Source organism: Antennarius striatus, chromosome 11 (genome assembly GCF_040054535.1).
Source record: "Antennarius striatus isolate MH-2024 chromosome 11, ASM4005453v1, whole genome shotgun sequence".
Taxonomy (NCBI): Eukaryota; Metazoa; Chordata; class Actinopteri; order Lophiiformes; family Antennariidae; genus Antennarius; species Antennarius striatus.
The window spans coordinates 14,284,512-14,301,304 of NC_090786.1; the positions used below are offsets into that span (position 1 = coordinate 14,284,512).

At 37.3% G+C, this 16,793-nt stretch overlaps 1 protein-coding gene across 1 annotated transcript in view; it reads right to left on the reverse strand.

Moving 5' to 3' along the window:
• The window catches only part of eys (eyes shut homolog), a 167,693-nt gene that overhangs the window by 12,407 nt on the left and 138,493 nt on the right, over positions 1-16,793 (reverse strand). The window contains exons 41-43 of the mRNA XM_068326759.1: positions 11,952-12,060; positions 8,867-9,090; positions 505-677 (exon numbers count right to left, since the gene is read on the reverse strand). Coding sequence (XP_068182860.1) covers positions 505-677; positions 8,867-9,090; positions 11,952-12,060 — 506 coding nt within the window. The remainder of the gene's footprint in view (positions 1-504; positions 678-8,866; positions 9,091-11,951; positions 12,061-16,793) is intronic.

Sequence of the window (16,793 nt, forward strand, 5' to 3'; positions counted from 1 at the left end):
CCTATGGCGGGGCTATTGTGCGATAGACATAAAATTATAAGCCAGGACATTTGTATCATAAAATATTTAAGAGGAAATGACCACAGGCAGGCTGACGTTTGTCAGTGCATCTTAATAACAGCTGGAAAATTTGGGAACAAATGAACATCCTGCTGAACAGCAGAGGCTTTGACATTTTAAGAAAATTGTTCTTAAGAAAAGTTGCTTTGTGTCACACTGTCACACAAATTACAGTTGTTGGGAAATAAGATCTTATTAAGGGAGATAAGTGTTTGGAATATAATAGAAACCATGAGTTTTGCTTTGATTATATGACTGTATTGCTGGAGGAAGGCCTTTTTGCCTTTTCAGCACAATTTAATTTCATTAATCCCTTTACTTTTCAACAGACTCTCATTCTGCCAACTGCTCAGGGCTCTCATTCACCAACTGTGTGCACATTCTCCTCTTAATAAAGCTGCTAAATCTACACTTCAATTATCTGTGAAGCGCTTCAACACTTACATTTGTCACACAGTAGTCCTTGTCTTCCATAGGGGCAGAGGCATACAGCCTCTAATGGTGACTTGGGGATGCATGTGGCTCCATGACCACAGGGGTTGCGCTCACAGGCATTGAACTGGCACAGCCGTCCTGTGTACAGTGCCGTACACTCACAGAACCAGTCCTCAGCTTCACTGAATGTATAGACACAGAGGGAGGCATCGTTAGACCAGAGGTGAAAATGGACCATGACATTGCAGCAGCATAAATGGATGCTTTAGAAGCTCACACAGCAGCTGATAAGTGATGATCAAACAACAAAGCCTGCGATGCTTGAAAGATTTGAATAAATGTTTAGAGTAAATGTGACCAGCCTGATATATGACACCTGCTGGAAGTCGACCATTTGTGTGAATGTGTATACAGAGGATGAGGAATGCAATTCTAGTTATGGATGAATTTATCTTTGTAGCTCCTCTCGCTGAACACATGTCACCTAAAATATGCCAGTAGATGAATACAGTACGTCATGAAACGTCTTTTTTTTTGCTCCATTTGTATGCATGTGCTTCCTCTTTTGGCAAGAAGAAGATGGTGATCAGACATTTCAAGTAATATGCATACAGAAGCTTTATAAAATACCCTGAGATGTTTGGAACTTGGAGAGGTATACTCAGATACATGAAGCAATGGGAGGGTTTCAGTTTATAATTTAATAATGTGTTTTGAGATGTATCCCAGCAGGATTTAGTTTGCTTTTTGAGAAATGAGCTTCTTGAAATCAAATATTTATATTCTGTCAGAGTTGAACATTGTCAGAAATAAATGTACTGAAGTACAAAAGTATTCTCTATAATGCAGTATTAAATTTTCTGTGCATTATTATTATAATCAATGTTTTTCATGTGAATTTCAACACTTCTTTAAGTCATAGTGATACGTTGCCACACAATATCTCTTCCTGTGTGACCATTATTTTCAGAGATGAGAGCTGTCTAGTGCTGACCTGAACAGAACAGCCGATGTTATCTGTATAATCTTTTACAGCGTGAGTAAAATATACAATGGCGTAGCTCCGCTAAGCGGTGATGTATTGTAATTGTTAGTGTTTGTGTGTTCGTCCGTCTGTCCGTCCGTCCATCCGTCCACAACCGTTGCAGATAGAAAGATGAAAGAAAAAGCGCAGTACTTGGGTGGCAAATAGGATGAAAATGAGATGATGACCTTGAGAAAACTAGGTCAAGGTCAAATTTCAGCTTTTGTACATTTTTTTGCAAATATCTCAAGAACCGGATAAGATAGAAAGACAAAAAAAAGGTGTTATATTCAGGGAGGCAAAGGGATGAAAATTAGATCACAACCTTGACCTTGAAAAACTAGGTCAAGGTCAAATTTTCACTTGTATACCTTTTTAGGTACACATCTCTAAAACCTGATGAGGTATAATCCAAAACAAAAAGCAACATTTTCAGGAAGCCAGAGGCACAAAAATGTGATGATGACTTTCATCTTTGGAAAGCTAGGTCAATATCATACTCGATAGAACAATATAGCATTCATTGCTGCAACCATTATGATAGTAGGTTGGGGTAAAATTTTGAATTCAGGGGTGTCGCAGGATGTTGCAGTCTCTGACTGCCTTGTTTATCTCTTGCATTATCCATTGGTGTTTAAATGTATGTAGAAACACACAAGCTGTGTGGGTTTTCTATAGGTGGACCAAGGCTTATGTGAGCTTAAGTTTTGTGGAACAAAAATACAAAAAAATGGGCTCATAATACAAAAGAATCGCATTGGAAGAGGCAACAATATTTAACTGGAGATAATTCACCACCTTTATTGGGTGAACAACGTTTCTTTTCAGATGTGTTGACAGCAGCTTACAGTATGAAGAACAAATTGTTTTGCCTGGCATATGTTCATCTTTGCAAGAGATGTATATTTGTGTCCTTCTGGAACAATTTAGATGCTCATGAGCGTAAAAAAAATAACAGTTAACTCACTAAACCACGTTATTTAAGGAAAGATAATGAGTTGTCAAATGGCTTGTTTATAAGCACTAAAACCAGGCAGCAGAAATTGCTTTCTCCAGAAAAGTTAAATGTAGACAGAGGAGGGGAAGGAGTAAAGTCGAAAACACTTGAGTTTAATCGGTCTAATCAAAATCTTGGATGTGTGGGGTGACAAAAGGTTATTTTAATTTGGCTGAGGTAATCACTTTGATTATGAAATTGTTGTAATGTTTGCAAACTCATTTCAATATGCTAATCACACTCCCTTACAGCTGGCACTTGTCATTTCTCATGCAATGTAAAGAAAGCATGGCCACAGAGCAGGCTAGATAAATTATTGAGGAAGAAGACATTTTTAATTTAATGAGCACCAGATAAAATAATGAATAATTAACTGCTTAGCTTATGATATCCCTGTCAGCCAAACAATAAGCTGTGTGGCCAAATGCATCTCTCAATTTCATCCCTTTTAAGTTATTTAGAGAACACTTCTTTTCAAGCACTTGTTCTTAATCAAATATATTTCTACAATAAGGCACTGATGGGGCTCAGCCACGACATTCTTCAGTTCTCGGAATGAAAGCATTTAGCCCGCAAACCAGTGGGTTTAGCAAATATTATTTGTAGAAGTACTTTGGTACTAAATTGCCTTTTGCTTTCCAGTATTATGAACAGCCAATTGGACACCATACAAAGTCTATGATTCTTAGTGGGTGGTGGGGAAAATCATTTGACATCCGACTAGTTCTTCACTCAATTAGTTGTCTTCTGAATTTGAGCAAAGGAATGAAGTGAGATTTACACATGGCATTCACACGACACACTTGGGCTCCTATTTTAGCAAGACAGCTGTTCGATATTTTTTCTGACCTCTTCTGGGCACCCATTTCAAACATTTACTTGGTGGTGAAAAAAGCGTGATGTCAGTAAAGCCTTTAGAAATATACTGCTATAGTGAGGCACTATATTTTTATGACACTTGAAATAAACTTCTTGAAAGGAGGCATGATGCAGGAGAAAAACTTTTCTCAAGGGATAAATACAACGGTTCTTCTGTGTAACCTAGAACACACCACTCTGCAGAAAACACTTTTAAAATACATTCACATGTTTATAAACCTGCAGTTTTCATTTTCCCAAAATATTTTTTTAAATTCTAATACTTATAAAAAGAAATCATACCGTGCTAACAGAGCACTGCCCCCTTCATAAACTGAATGTGAAGCTGCCATGTCTCAGGAATCAAGTTGTTAAAGTTATGTCACCTTTTCTCACATCTGCACACAGTCAGTACAAACCCCATCTTAGATATCCACTGCACGTTGAGATGCAGCCCTATCTTCTCGTACACCACTGCATACATGTGGTAACAGCAAGCTGTTCATGAGCAAAATAATGCCATAGTCTACTGATTATGTGCACACATTTTTCAAAAAATGTTAAGGTAAATTTTTGAAACAACTAAAAATGAAATAGTGGGAGGAAGGAGACAAAACAAATTATCCTAATATGGTAAATGTATGAGAAATAAAATATATCTGACAGAAGGAAACTCAGCCAATAAGTAAAAAATGATCACATACTGAAGATTGACTTGTTCTTTATGACAAAAATATTGAATAAATAAGATGATGTTTTTGTTATAATACCCTGATATAGAGACACAAATTCTGAATTGCAGATCACAATGTTTCCCATAAAACTTACCCTCAGACCATGGCTTTGAGGACGTTTGCAGGCAGGTACAAACAATTTTTCAAGTGTTGATGTTAATCAGTTACTATTGCACCATTGTCACTCTTAATTTTGTTTTTTGCTTTTGTTGATTATGCTGCCATACCGTTTACATTTTTGCAGATTGCCATTGTGTATGTCTACTAACAAAGCCAACAAGAGTTCATTTACAACAAGGTGACACCTTAGTTTATACTGACTTTGTACAAATTTTTGTCTACGTGATATTACAAAATTTTTCTTGCCTAACCTAAACCTAGCCTTTGCCCTAACACTGACCACAACCCTAACCCTAACCCTAACTCAATGAAGGTAACAATTTATGACTAAATTACCTTAAATTAAATGTATGTGAACTATATAAGAATAAAGTATTTAACTACAATCAAATAAATTTACTATGATATCTCTGCTGGAATGGCAAAGGAACTGTCCTTATCTAGCACTTTTTAATCTGATCAGCCACACAAAGTGCTTTCCATCACAAGCCCACAAGCCAGCATTCAGCCATTCACGCAGAGACCAGAATGAAAGCATGGTGCTCGTCAGGCGCAATAACCATTCATGAACTCAGCCACTCTCTGACCTTCAATAAGAGGATAACTGCTCTAACTCCTGAGCCACAGCTGCCCCTTTGAATCTACAGAAATATAATTGCTAAGAAATAATACCAATGCCATATCTCCTATCAAACCTGTTGTATACAGAAAGGTGGACGGACAAGAGCAAATAAACATGACACCTTTTTGGGGGCCAGAGTATAACTGGTAAAACGTAGGTTTTAGTTGCTGAATCAGATTAAGGCTCAAACAGCACTTTATTGTCCTCAATGGGGAAATTATCTTCTCATTCTATACAGTGCAAACTATACATACTGTGTGTGTGTGTGTGTGTGTGTGTGTGTGTGTGTGTGTGTGTGTGTGTGTGTGTGTGCGTGTGCGTGTGCGTGTGCGTGTGTGTGTATACAAACACGCAACACACTAGGGGACTGTAAGCATGCAAATTAGTACTGTACAGCAAACTCGTGGTGCGCCCCACCTAAGCAGATTGTGGCGGGATGGTGCCTTGCTCAAGGGCGCCTCGGCAGTGACCGAAAGGTGAGCTGACAGTCTCCAGCTGTCAGCTCACACTCCAAAGTCTGATCATAGAGTGTCTGCTCTACTGCCGCCATCAAATCAATGTAGAATCATCTCATTGACTGTTTTTTTTCTGTGTTCTCTTTCAGGTCAATCACAGTCTTATAATAAATTTAAAACAGAAATATCTCCAATTTCTGTATGTTTTTGAACTGATTGCTGGGGAGATATGATTTTTACACTTACATAATCACTTTAAATTAGCCCTAAGTATGTCAAGTTAATACAAAAAATGTATATGAATAACTAAAAATAACTAAATAAATAAACGTAATATCTCTGGCCAAAATAAACACCATCTCACAGTTGTTTTAAATGAAGTTGTCCTCCAAATTCAAAGCCAGAAATACAATAAACTCATTAATGAGGGAGCTCTCTTTGGAAATATTCTTCAGGGACACCACACACTAGATGATAGTTTTGTTTGTTTCTCATGGCTAATTAAAATAATTGTTTCTTGGACCTTGAAATGTTTTATAGGTACTTTGAAACAAGCATAGCTCGAACTCTGATTAAGATGAAATTGGTTCTACATTGCAGGAACAGAGAGGTCACTGCAGAGCGGAGGTTTATGTGCCACTGAAGCTGGACCATCTCAGAATTAGCAATCTACGTATAACGCAGCCAGTTAGCAAGACGCAGTTTTTCTGACATGAATTCTCTGCAGTTTGTTTTTGTATATACCTCGGTCAGTACTCAATAATAAAAGAAAATTCTGTTGATCCACCACTCACAAACTGATATAAATAATGAAGCAGGTAAATCTTTAGATTTAAATAATCCAGATTGCAGGTACTCAATGTTGATCACAGAATGAGAATGGAACACTGCATCTCCCTCTGGTATTTCAACATCCTTCAGCCTGTGGATTTAAGCTTATGTCCAGTTTTGTGTTGTTCTCACCAACCTCACCAGTGTGTAAGACCGGGTCAGAACATAACAAGGGAAAAAGTTAGCAAATAGCTGGTGAACATTCATTCATTCTGCATTTCAGTAGCAAGAGATTAACAGGTTTCTCTCAAGACGTCTTAGGGCTCAGAGTACGTATATAAATACTGCTCTTCATGCTTTGTTCTCATGAATTGCCTTTCTCGTTCTTATGTGAATACAGCATTAATGAAAAGTATATTTACAGCTTCAATATGTGCCTATGACTTGAAAACTACCCACATTTACTGCATCTACAGTACACTAAAGAAGAGAAATTACGGTCTTAGCCCTTGACTGCCTGATGTCTTACGTTGGTTTGCTGCCACTTAAATTCCTAATATGAATCAAACACCAACAACAAGCCACTGCCCTGTCAGGTTGCCTACTGATAAGTCAAAATACCCTCTGTTAAACGGATAGCTCTAAAGTTGCCCCTGCAAACCTACTATCAAAAGCCCCTTTATTCTAATATATTGGGGCGTTACAGAGCAACTCACGGAATGAGGAGAGCTCCTTGAACTGCAGATGACCCCTTCATGGTTTATGGTTCAAGAGGATACCGCATTATTGCATATTCATCACACAGATAATTGCCAAGCCCATTGCTTCTCTTATGACAAGACAATGTCCACAACGTCACCAGCTCTTAATTGGTATTCGGAGAGACACTCATACTCATATAAGTATTCATAGTGCCCCCTTTCATTTCCTTTTTCAAAAAAGCAAATGTTAATATTAAGTGTCAAAACATCACAAAGAGCACATTTAAATCAGCCATATTAAATGAAGTAAAAGATAATATGGAGTTAATGTATTCCTGAAAACACAGGCAGAATTGCTGGTTAGTGGTCGTCTAACAAGAAGGCAAGATCTGCTCTTATACTGTATGCTGTAGCACCAGGACATGGTTGGAGTAAAGGCTTGTCTTGACTACTGTACAGTAGATTTTGAAGAAAAAAGAGGAAGGGACAGGTTTAGGCTTTGCTTATAAAGGAACTCACCAGTGATTTTGCCAATGAATCATCTTAAAATGTAAATAACTGATGCATGTAATTACATATTTAAAATAAAATAATGTGCCAACACAATAGTAGAGCAACGCTGTCTAAAAGGATTTTAATGTGTAGGAGAAGATATTTTTGATTGTTGTGACAGCCATGAAAAGAAAAAAAAAAAAAAAAAGTAAGAAAAAGAAATAAAAGTGCTCCAAATATCTTCACGTTGGTATGATGGAGAAGGTAAAAGTTGTTTGTCGAGACAACAGCATTTGTTTATTGTCCTGTTTGTGTGAAAGTAAATCCACTGTTTCACTCTATTAAGCTGTTCTCCACCAACTTCTGAAAAAAAAATGTCTGGTCCCTCTGCAGCTAAATGCTCCAATTATCACCTATTTTCAAAGTTTGTCTGCTGAATTGCACAGTGGGAGTTTAGTGCTTTCTCACTCAGTATTAAGGTACAGCTAAAGAGGCCCGAACTTAGGAGATCCTTTTCTGTGGATTCATCACTATACCATTGTTAATATTAAATATTCATTATAGCAGCTTTAAAGATTTAGATGTGGATGTGGTCCTCTGATAATGTAGGCAATGTAAATCTGGATAAGTCAGTGCTGGAGCGCATTCACCACACAATTTAAAGCCCTTAAATCATCACTATGACTTGGAAAACTTTAGACTGAGCATCAAGTTGAATAAAACGATCAGATGGCCAACATCTAACCGACCACTCTTCCTGTGCCAATCCCTCACTCTGCCATCACACTGAAGCAAGCAGTTTCCTTTGGGCCAGGATTTTGGTTATTACACATTTATCTTGTGATGTAGATTTAATTGGCGCAGTGTCAAACTTGGAGAACTTCTAAAAGAACTGAAATTGATCAGCTTGCAAAGCAACAGAGTTCAAAACAGTTTGTAAACCATCAGATCAAAAATATTTGGAAATACAGTAACATGCAACTTTTGCTGATTTGTATTTTCCAAATAAGATACAGTTCACTCTTACACTTACGTCCATCTTGTGTTGGAAATTCTCCATAGAGATGTTCCAGTTACATGGTTCACCCTTTGATGCAATTATTAATCAATTCATGTTGAGGTTCGGCTGTTACTGAACCCCATTCTGATATTTCCCCGCGCAAAATTAGAATAGAGGAGACCTAAAGTGAAATTAATCCAAACTAGATAAGATAGGCTTGACAGCTTTAAGAAATGGTTGGTGTTGGGAAGTGGAACTGTTGCCAGAACTGTCATTTCATTTGCTGGCTGAGTTAGTGTGTACTCAAAATTTCTGCAGCACAGCTACAGCCATATTTTTAGAGACTTGGAGAACAATTTAATATGGAATATATAGTCCTGCAACAATAATCTTGCTTCACACTGATTCACATGGACATGAGATAACAGCTGGTCTAACAGAAAGTTTAATATTGGCTGCTGCATCTTTGTTGTTATTAGTTGTAACTCAGCTTTGACAGAGGTTCAACTAATTCCCTCAGTAATTTCTTCTAAATTAATTATCATTTTTACAAAGAAAACTGTATTTTTCTTGTTTTTTAAATCACTTTAACTGCACCTGACACAAGTTCCTCCGTTACGACAGGGAAGGTGTTGGCACACGGGTGGGTCACAGTTCTTGATGTTTCTTCCTCTCACTGCCTCACCCACTAGGTAAATTTCCTTTGAGTTGACCCGAAGCTCTCCTATGCATCCAATGAATCTCCTTGCTCCCTTAGTACTCCCATTGCGCATCCCCCAGTGGGAAGACACATCCCCAAGAAATATGGGTCCAAAAGTACCCTGCAAGAAATGAAGTGGAAAGTCAGTTATCAGCGTTGCCGCTCAGAGGATCACAGTAAATCATACAATGTATGTGTCCTTTCAAGTAGGAGCTCAGCAGCTAAGACCAAGCTCCTGATATCTGTATGTGCGTGAGAATGTATTAAAATTATAGTTATACTGACAAGACCATATAATAAATTAAGGTTAATAAGAAGGATTAACACTATCACCACTTTTATAGAATTTCACAGACAAGAAAACAGTTATAATTATTTCTTTCTTTAAGTCCCGTGGATACTATATCATATAAAAAACATCCTGATACAATGAAAGAGAGGTAGAATATCCATTATATCCAAAGTAATGATAAATCTTATTTGGTGCATAAGGAAATTGGTGAGAATTAATATAGATAAATTCAGTGACATTGCAGCTTATTGTACCATAGCGGTCAATTTAACAAGCTGCACAGGAAATGTAGAGCAGAGACATCTCATATTAGTGCTCAGTTATGTTATTTTTGACCTACGGTAGTCATTATGAATATTAAACAGCACTTTAACACGCACACCATACATGATGATTGATTTATAAAAGATAAATCCACGTTTGTTTTAGCTTCATTACACATTAGTTCTCTATTAGGTGTGATGGTGGATGTTGAGATAACACTCTAAGTCAGTGTCAATGTAGATTCTGTTGTACTCCATAATGTGTTATAATATACAGAGTAAAAATGGTCACTTATACAAGTTCCTCCAATATTACCTTAATAGAACCCCTATGATTTGAGCAATTTCTTTGGTTCAATGTAAATTTGTTACCATGGGACAGACCACATCATTTTAAATTTCCCTTAGAGGGCATGAACTGCTGCATATTCGACAGCCTATGAAATGACACTGATGACAAGCCTCACAGAAGCACGTATAGTATCTGATGTGGTCGTAAAGTTTTAACCCCTAAGTTCAGATGGAAACACATTCACGAGTTCAACTGTGTTTTATGTGATGAGATCCGCCATGAGTCGTTGGAGTTGCTTGATGATGTCGGCTTATAAGAGATGACTTTATGGTGCCTTCAAGTGTGTTTACCATGTTCACTGGGAGTCCATTTGAAAGACCCATTGATGCAATATTCATGACTGCTATAAGTGGACTCACAGGGTGACTTTATGAGTGCTGTATTCTAATGCTTGAGATAAATTTGAAGGCAGCAGCAGTTATTGAATCCTCTATTTGATTATCAAAGATAATGTTATTTTACACGATTTGTGTAGTAATTTGTACTAAAAGCTTTCACGAAAGCTTGCTAAATGAAGATGACCCTGGTTGGGGGTTAAAGGGCTTTGAAATCTGTACTTCAGATGACAACAACGTGTAGCTGACATTGTACCCTTGTGCAGAAGGTAGTAGCTTCTTTCAATGCTATATTGTAACAGGTGAATTTCTGCTTTTTCCTGCAGCAGGTAATTTAATTTAAATGTCTCACATCCTAACTGTGCCCTGAGATCTAAAATCAAGACTCTACATCTACTTTTTTCTAAGTTGTGGTTATCCATTAGTCTTCAATGATAGTTGGCAAAGGGTAACTGGCAACAACCATGACATCTAAATTTAGCAAAGATGCATTTGTAATGAATGTGTTATCACGGTAGCAAAAAGGAAAATGAAACATCCTCTAATCATCTCAAATTAGAAAACTATAAATCACATGGGGGTGGGTGGGTTGATGTGTGTGTGTGTGTGTGTGTGGGGGGGGGGGGGGGGGGCACATCTAGCCTATGGGAAGGTTGAGCCCCACTCTGCGTCTTTAAAAGTGAAAAACAAAATTATTAATTTATTAACAAATACAGGTACTGTTAATCAAATTAATGGGGCAGAATGAACAGACCAGCCTGTGATTAACAAGTGGGAACTGGTTTAGTGCTCCTCACATGCTTCCCATTAAGGTCATTATTTGCAGAGTGCGATCATCATGGCAAAATAATGTAACAGGTGTACATGTTTTTCACAGGAGTCATTGTTGCCGTTATTTAAAAACATGTATGCTATACAGTAGTCTGTCTTTGACAACATATGGCTAATCTGCTCATGATGCTGCTGTCATAAGGTCTGCAAGTGATTAAAGGCAAATATAAATCAGTTGCAAACACATGCAATCCATGGCTTAGCTCTCAACATATGTACATTCATGCAGCAGGTTAGTGCTTTAATCTCATCAAACCAATCTAATAACACCCTAAGCAGCATCATTTAAAATTCACGGGAAGAGGAGATGATATACCTTAATGTTAGTATCATTAACAAAACAATACATTTTAAGGTTAATTAATGTAAAGTGTTAAATGGCAAAAAGCAATATTAAATTGGCAAAATTAGGATATCAGACTCTTTAATGAACTAAATTTCCTGGATTGGAAGCAAATAATAATTATCTTCAGGCCACTTTGAGAAGAAGAAGAAAAAAGCAAGCTAGCAATACTGTTGCTGCAAAAGCAGACGAAAAAATAATTTGAGATCTTCAAGTCAAAAGTTGAACCTGGCTCAGTTTGTATTTGAGCACATTATCTGGGAAGCTGCTGTGGTGGTCAATGAAATATGTGCATCTTCACATTTCTGCTTGATTCCTTTGTCAGAAAGTAATGAAAAACATTTAGATTATGCAAAAATGCTTTTAAAAAGAATTGGCGCTCATGATCAGAGCAACTTATAATTTAATGTCAAGAAGTCATGTATGTCAAACCATTTTATTCTTTTAGCTCATATTTTATTATCTCTAAGGACAATGAGATACAAAACAGCATGATCACAGGTTAGAAAATGCTAATTCAAGTAAATGGTTTTACGAAGGATTGATGTGACTGCAGGTCAGTTTACCTTTGACATGGAGGGTGACAAGTTCTCCTCGAGACGCTGCGCTGTGCCATTATCAGCACTTATTTCAATCATACATGACCCGCTGTGTTTGCCAACAGGCAGATTGTATCTGCCCAGAGAGAACAGAGAGAGACCAGGGTCAGTTGGAAAGGATAAAATATCTGATCCTCACAACAAATCCAGCAAAGTGTGAAACACATGGAGATAGAAAGAACAGTACTGAACCTGATAATGTGGCCATTGAATGGATATTATAAACTGACAGTGTAAGATTTCTATAGGTTTCGCACTATTTTCTGAGAGCCTTTATGCACTGGTCGATTGGGATGGAAGCAATGGTGCGTCTACTGCTAACACTCCAAACACAGCAACACAAAATAAATAGAGGGAGAGGGAATGGCTTCCACTACTGGATTTAAACAATAAGTCCAGTAATAGGGTTCTGCATTGTGCTGCAGTGATATTGTTCTAGTCGTAAACCTCGGCAGACATGAATTAATACAATGACACCTTGAAATATATGAATTAATCTAGACAAGTTGAATTTACATCAACTTCATCATCAACATCATCATCATCAACAACAATAACAACACGACCACCACCAATAATAATAATAATAATAATAATAATAATAATAATAATAATAATAATAATAATAATAATAATAATAATAATAATAATAATAATAATAATAACAACAATAATTCCGACAGAATAAACATGATCATGTGTCTAAGTACTCATTATGTCATTCAAGATTAATTTATGGTAAAAATGAGGGCACCAACTATATATACATTATAGACGTAATGAGTAGGAAGACAATTTCATCATTTGACCCCCAGCGTCTCTCTGGGGGAATATGAAATTCTACTAGTCATTAATGTTGCAGCCATAATGTTAAGTAGCTGGACTATTTGTGTCATATACCAGCTTTGGCAAAGTCAAGTGATTCCCTCTCTCCAATTCATCATTAGCTTTACTCCAGTGGTATACAATCACAGCCTCTTTACGTGGCCCTACATTATGCAGGGGGTCCGAAGCACGCACCTATACATGGCAGCAATCCACATGGTGCACAATTTTTCCATTGTTTTATTCGTTTGTCTGTATAAGTGCAGAACAAATAATCAATTTTTGCAGAAACCTTTGCATAATTTCATCCACTTTTTCCCCCCATCACACCATTGTTGATGATGACAAACTCTCATTTGCGTTTTAATGTCAAGATTGGGAAAAGCGGGCTAATAATCCCCTCTCCAATCTGAGACAACCTTCCATGACAACCCCCTTAGGCAATCACATGCAAACAATGTGAGGTTTACAAATTACAGGTGTGTAAATCAGCTGCTTTGAACTGACACAGAGTGGTTGTGGCTCAGTGGTCAGGCTGTTCCATTAGACTTTAAGTCATAGTGTGAATTGTTACTGCTCTGACAGCAAGTGGCACCTCACATGGTACTATTGTATGAATGCCTGTGTGAAATAGTGAATGCTATAATGCACTTTGATTAGTCAATCAGACTAGAAAGGCACCAAATAAGTACACACACACACACACACACACACACACACACACACACACACACACGCACAGATAAATAAATTTCAGAGTACTGAACATAGTACCCCGAAAGTAACTGACGACACACTGTTGGAAGTCCTTCCCAGTTAGAAACTCTGTGCAATGTACAGTATTTGTTGCAACTGCTGCTATCAAGCCCTCTGCTACACAGTACATTCCTACACTCTTGATGGCTCATTGTAAAGATATTCTATAATTGCTTGTGTCTTGCACCTGAGTTATTTTTTGCACTGAGAGTTGTCTTAAATATTTTGTTGTACACTTGTGTATGATGACATTAAAGGCATTCTACTCTGTTCTATTCTATTCTATTTTATTCTACTATAGGTCTCAGTATGTAAAATGCAACAAATATTGTGTAAATAACACATCTATCAATTTTGACCAGATTCTGAAGTCACTGCCAAATTTTATGTGGTGATTTCTGAGAAATTGAAGAGCCCCATTTCTGATTTTAAAATAAAAAAATGTAAAAAGATTCCAATGAAGAGATTGAAATTTTGCAGTATTTATTGTAGTGTTTGCAGAGCAGGAACTGAGTGGAAGGTGTGCTAGAGATATGTTAGTGCTTGCAGTTGCTTTTTATTTGAGCTGCTAATGTTGTGCTGTCCCTGTGAGACATGGAGCTTGTGCTCACTAGCCAAACAGGATGATGTTACATGATAAGTTCTCGTGAGCTTTTTGAATGCTCCACCGAGTTAATTTACATTGGTCTTGCTCTCAGGCAAAAATGACTATTTATAAAGATGGCGATGGCTACTTTACTCTGTCTACTTGCTTGATGGGTATGAATATGCCCCACAGTCCCACATCATCACCACAACACACACAAGAAGTCATGCAAACGGCAAACCACAGTGGATTTCATTACACAAACAAACATATGAGAGAATCAGAAGAAAAAGAGGCCGCGGTTTGTCTAATGCTGAGATGAAGCACCGTGTAATTTCTTATTGCTCCCTGTGCACCATTCAATGTTGGGTCTCACAGGACCAACGCTAGCACATTCCCAACTCGAGGTAAACAAACAAAAATATATGAATATTTGATTTTCCCCAAACACCCAAAACCACAACATGTGATCATTTCGACTTACTTCATCATCACTTATGCATTTCTTCATCTGGCTAATGCTCTAATCACAAGTGATTTGTCATCTCTAACATTCTCATTTAATTCATGCCTAGTGTGTGACTAATTCAGTGCTACTGCATCATTGCAACTTCCTAGAGGATAACCACTGAAATATTACTTGCAATGTTAGGGGACCTTGCAAATATTTTCAGAACGGTACCTCTACACAGAGGCATTTGTTAAATGTGGCGGTAAGGTGTTTGTCCTTACAATCCTACTTGAAGGCACCTCCTTCACAAGTCCCTTGCAGAAAATTAATAATGAGTGAGGATCATCATTAAAATATTACTATTGCATAAAACATCTGAGGCTATTGGCAACAGATGGCAGTAAAACATCATGCACTTGCACTGGTTCCATTGCAACAGTTTCCACTGGCTGACAGGCAAAGTTTATTTTTTTCTTAATGGCTTATTATTCTAATTAGATCTCAGATTCTTACATAAAGCAAATGATAATGTGGAACATGTTAATGGTGAATTTACAGTTTGCAAGTAATTTAGTGAGTTAGAATCAAGATTATTAGTTGGTCAACCAGAGACAAGCTCAGTAGTGTGTATGGGCGGAATGTAAATAGGTCACACATAATACGTTTGGATATAAGCACATCCTTTTACCCTGATTTTTTTTTCTTCCACAAAGAAGGCTACAGAGATAGGCATTACATGTGACTGCAAAAGAGACAATAGCCTCCATGTGTTCTATTTTTTACTGTGTAATCTCACTCCACACCACAGCACCTACAGTGCAAGATCTCAGGACCGATGTGTTTGGTTTTTGTTTTTTTTCTTAAGTGCAAAAAGACCTGTATTAGACCGTAATCTCCACCTACATTGACTGTAATGCCTGATCTGGCTCTGGTGCAGGGACTTTCTCACACGCAGCACTGCTGCATTTGCTGCATTTGCTGCATAATTTGTTTTGTGACTGGCAAGCCTCAATTAATTTGGATGGCCTGTGTTCTATCATTTTATCTCCCTCAATACAATTAGACAAGGCAAAGCAAGCCTCTTGACATACTGGGTCTTCACAAAGAAAGATCCCAGTGAGCAGGCAGGGTGGCTGCTTGTTCAGTTTGTCCTTGTCAATACAATGCACAATAATGTATGAATGATCAACACACACCAACCCTGACTAGATTTTGTTTCGAAGATATGGTTTCAAACACAAACATTGTAATAGCAAAACCATACTCTTCCCCTACGTGCATGGCACATTTCAAAAATGTATGTATGGCTCCTGTTACTCAGGTGATTACAAAAAAAAACCCAATTACTGCTTCCTGACTGTTTTTTTCCAACTTCTAAAGAGACTCCTTTCATTTTGAGTGACAAATAACCTGCATACATAGTAAAATGCAGAATAGATCAATGGGCACAAAATTGCCCTTGTACTTCCTTATTTGATGCTTTCTTATAGATTGAGATGATGGAGGTGAGGAATTCTGTAGATTCCTGTGACATTAATTAGAGGAACTAAAACTCCCGATCTCAAATTTGCTCTCATTTCAAAATGTGTTTCTACTGGCAGTACTTTCTGTTCGTAGACAGAAAATAGAGACAAAGAGATTGAATAGAGATTGAATCCTCTCAACATGTATGATCTCTGTGTATGAAGAGTTAGGGTCACATTACTTTCTTTTTCAATGAAATATTTTTTATATATTCAATTTTTTGTAAATAAACCAAATAGATTATTGAATCGATTAAATTATTAAAATTGTCATGAAATGTCATTATATTTTATGGAATTGAATTCCATTCCAGTTTTAGTTTTGCCATTTTTTCTGGCTCATAAACTGGTCATTGAAAATTAAACATAATTTAAGGTTCACCATCTCCATGAGACGATTGGATCCTGAGCAGGAAACTGAACCCTAATGGATTCAGATGTATTGAATGTGTGCATACACATTTAAGACAATATAGGTTAGCAATTCAAACGAATTACAAAACAGATGTGCAATAAATTCTCAACCCAGTCAACAAATAAGTAAGTGGTACAATTGCCGAGGGAGATGAATGAAGTGCCAGATAAATAAAACATGTTGGAAAAGCACTGCAAACACACACAGGACAAAACATTTGTACTAGATGGCATATAATACAGAATCAATTAGA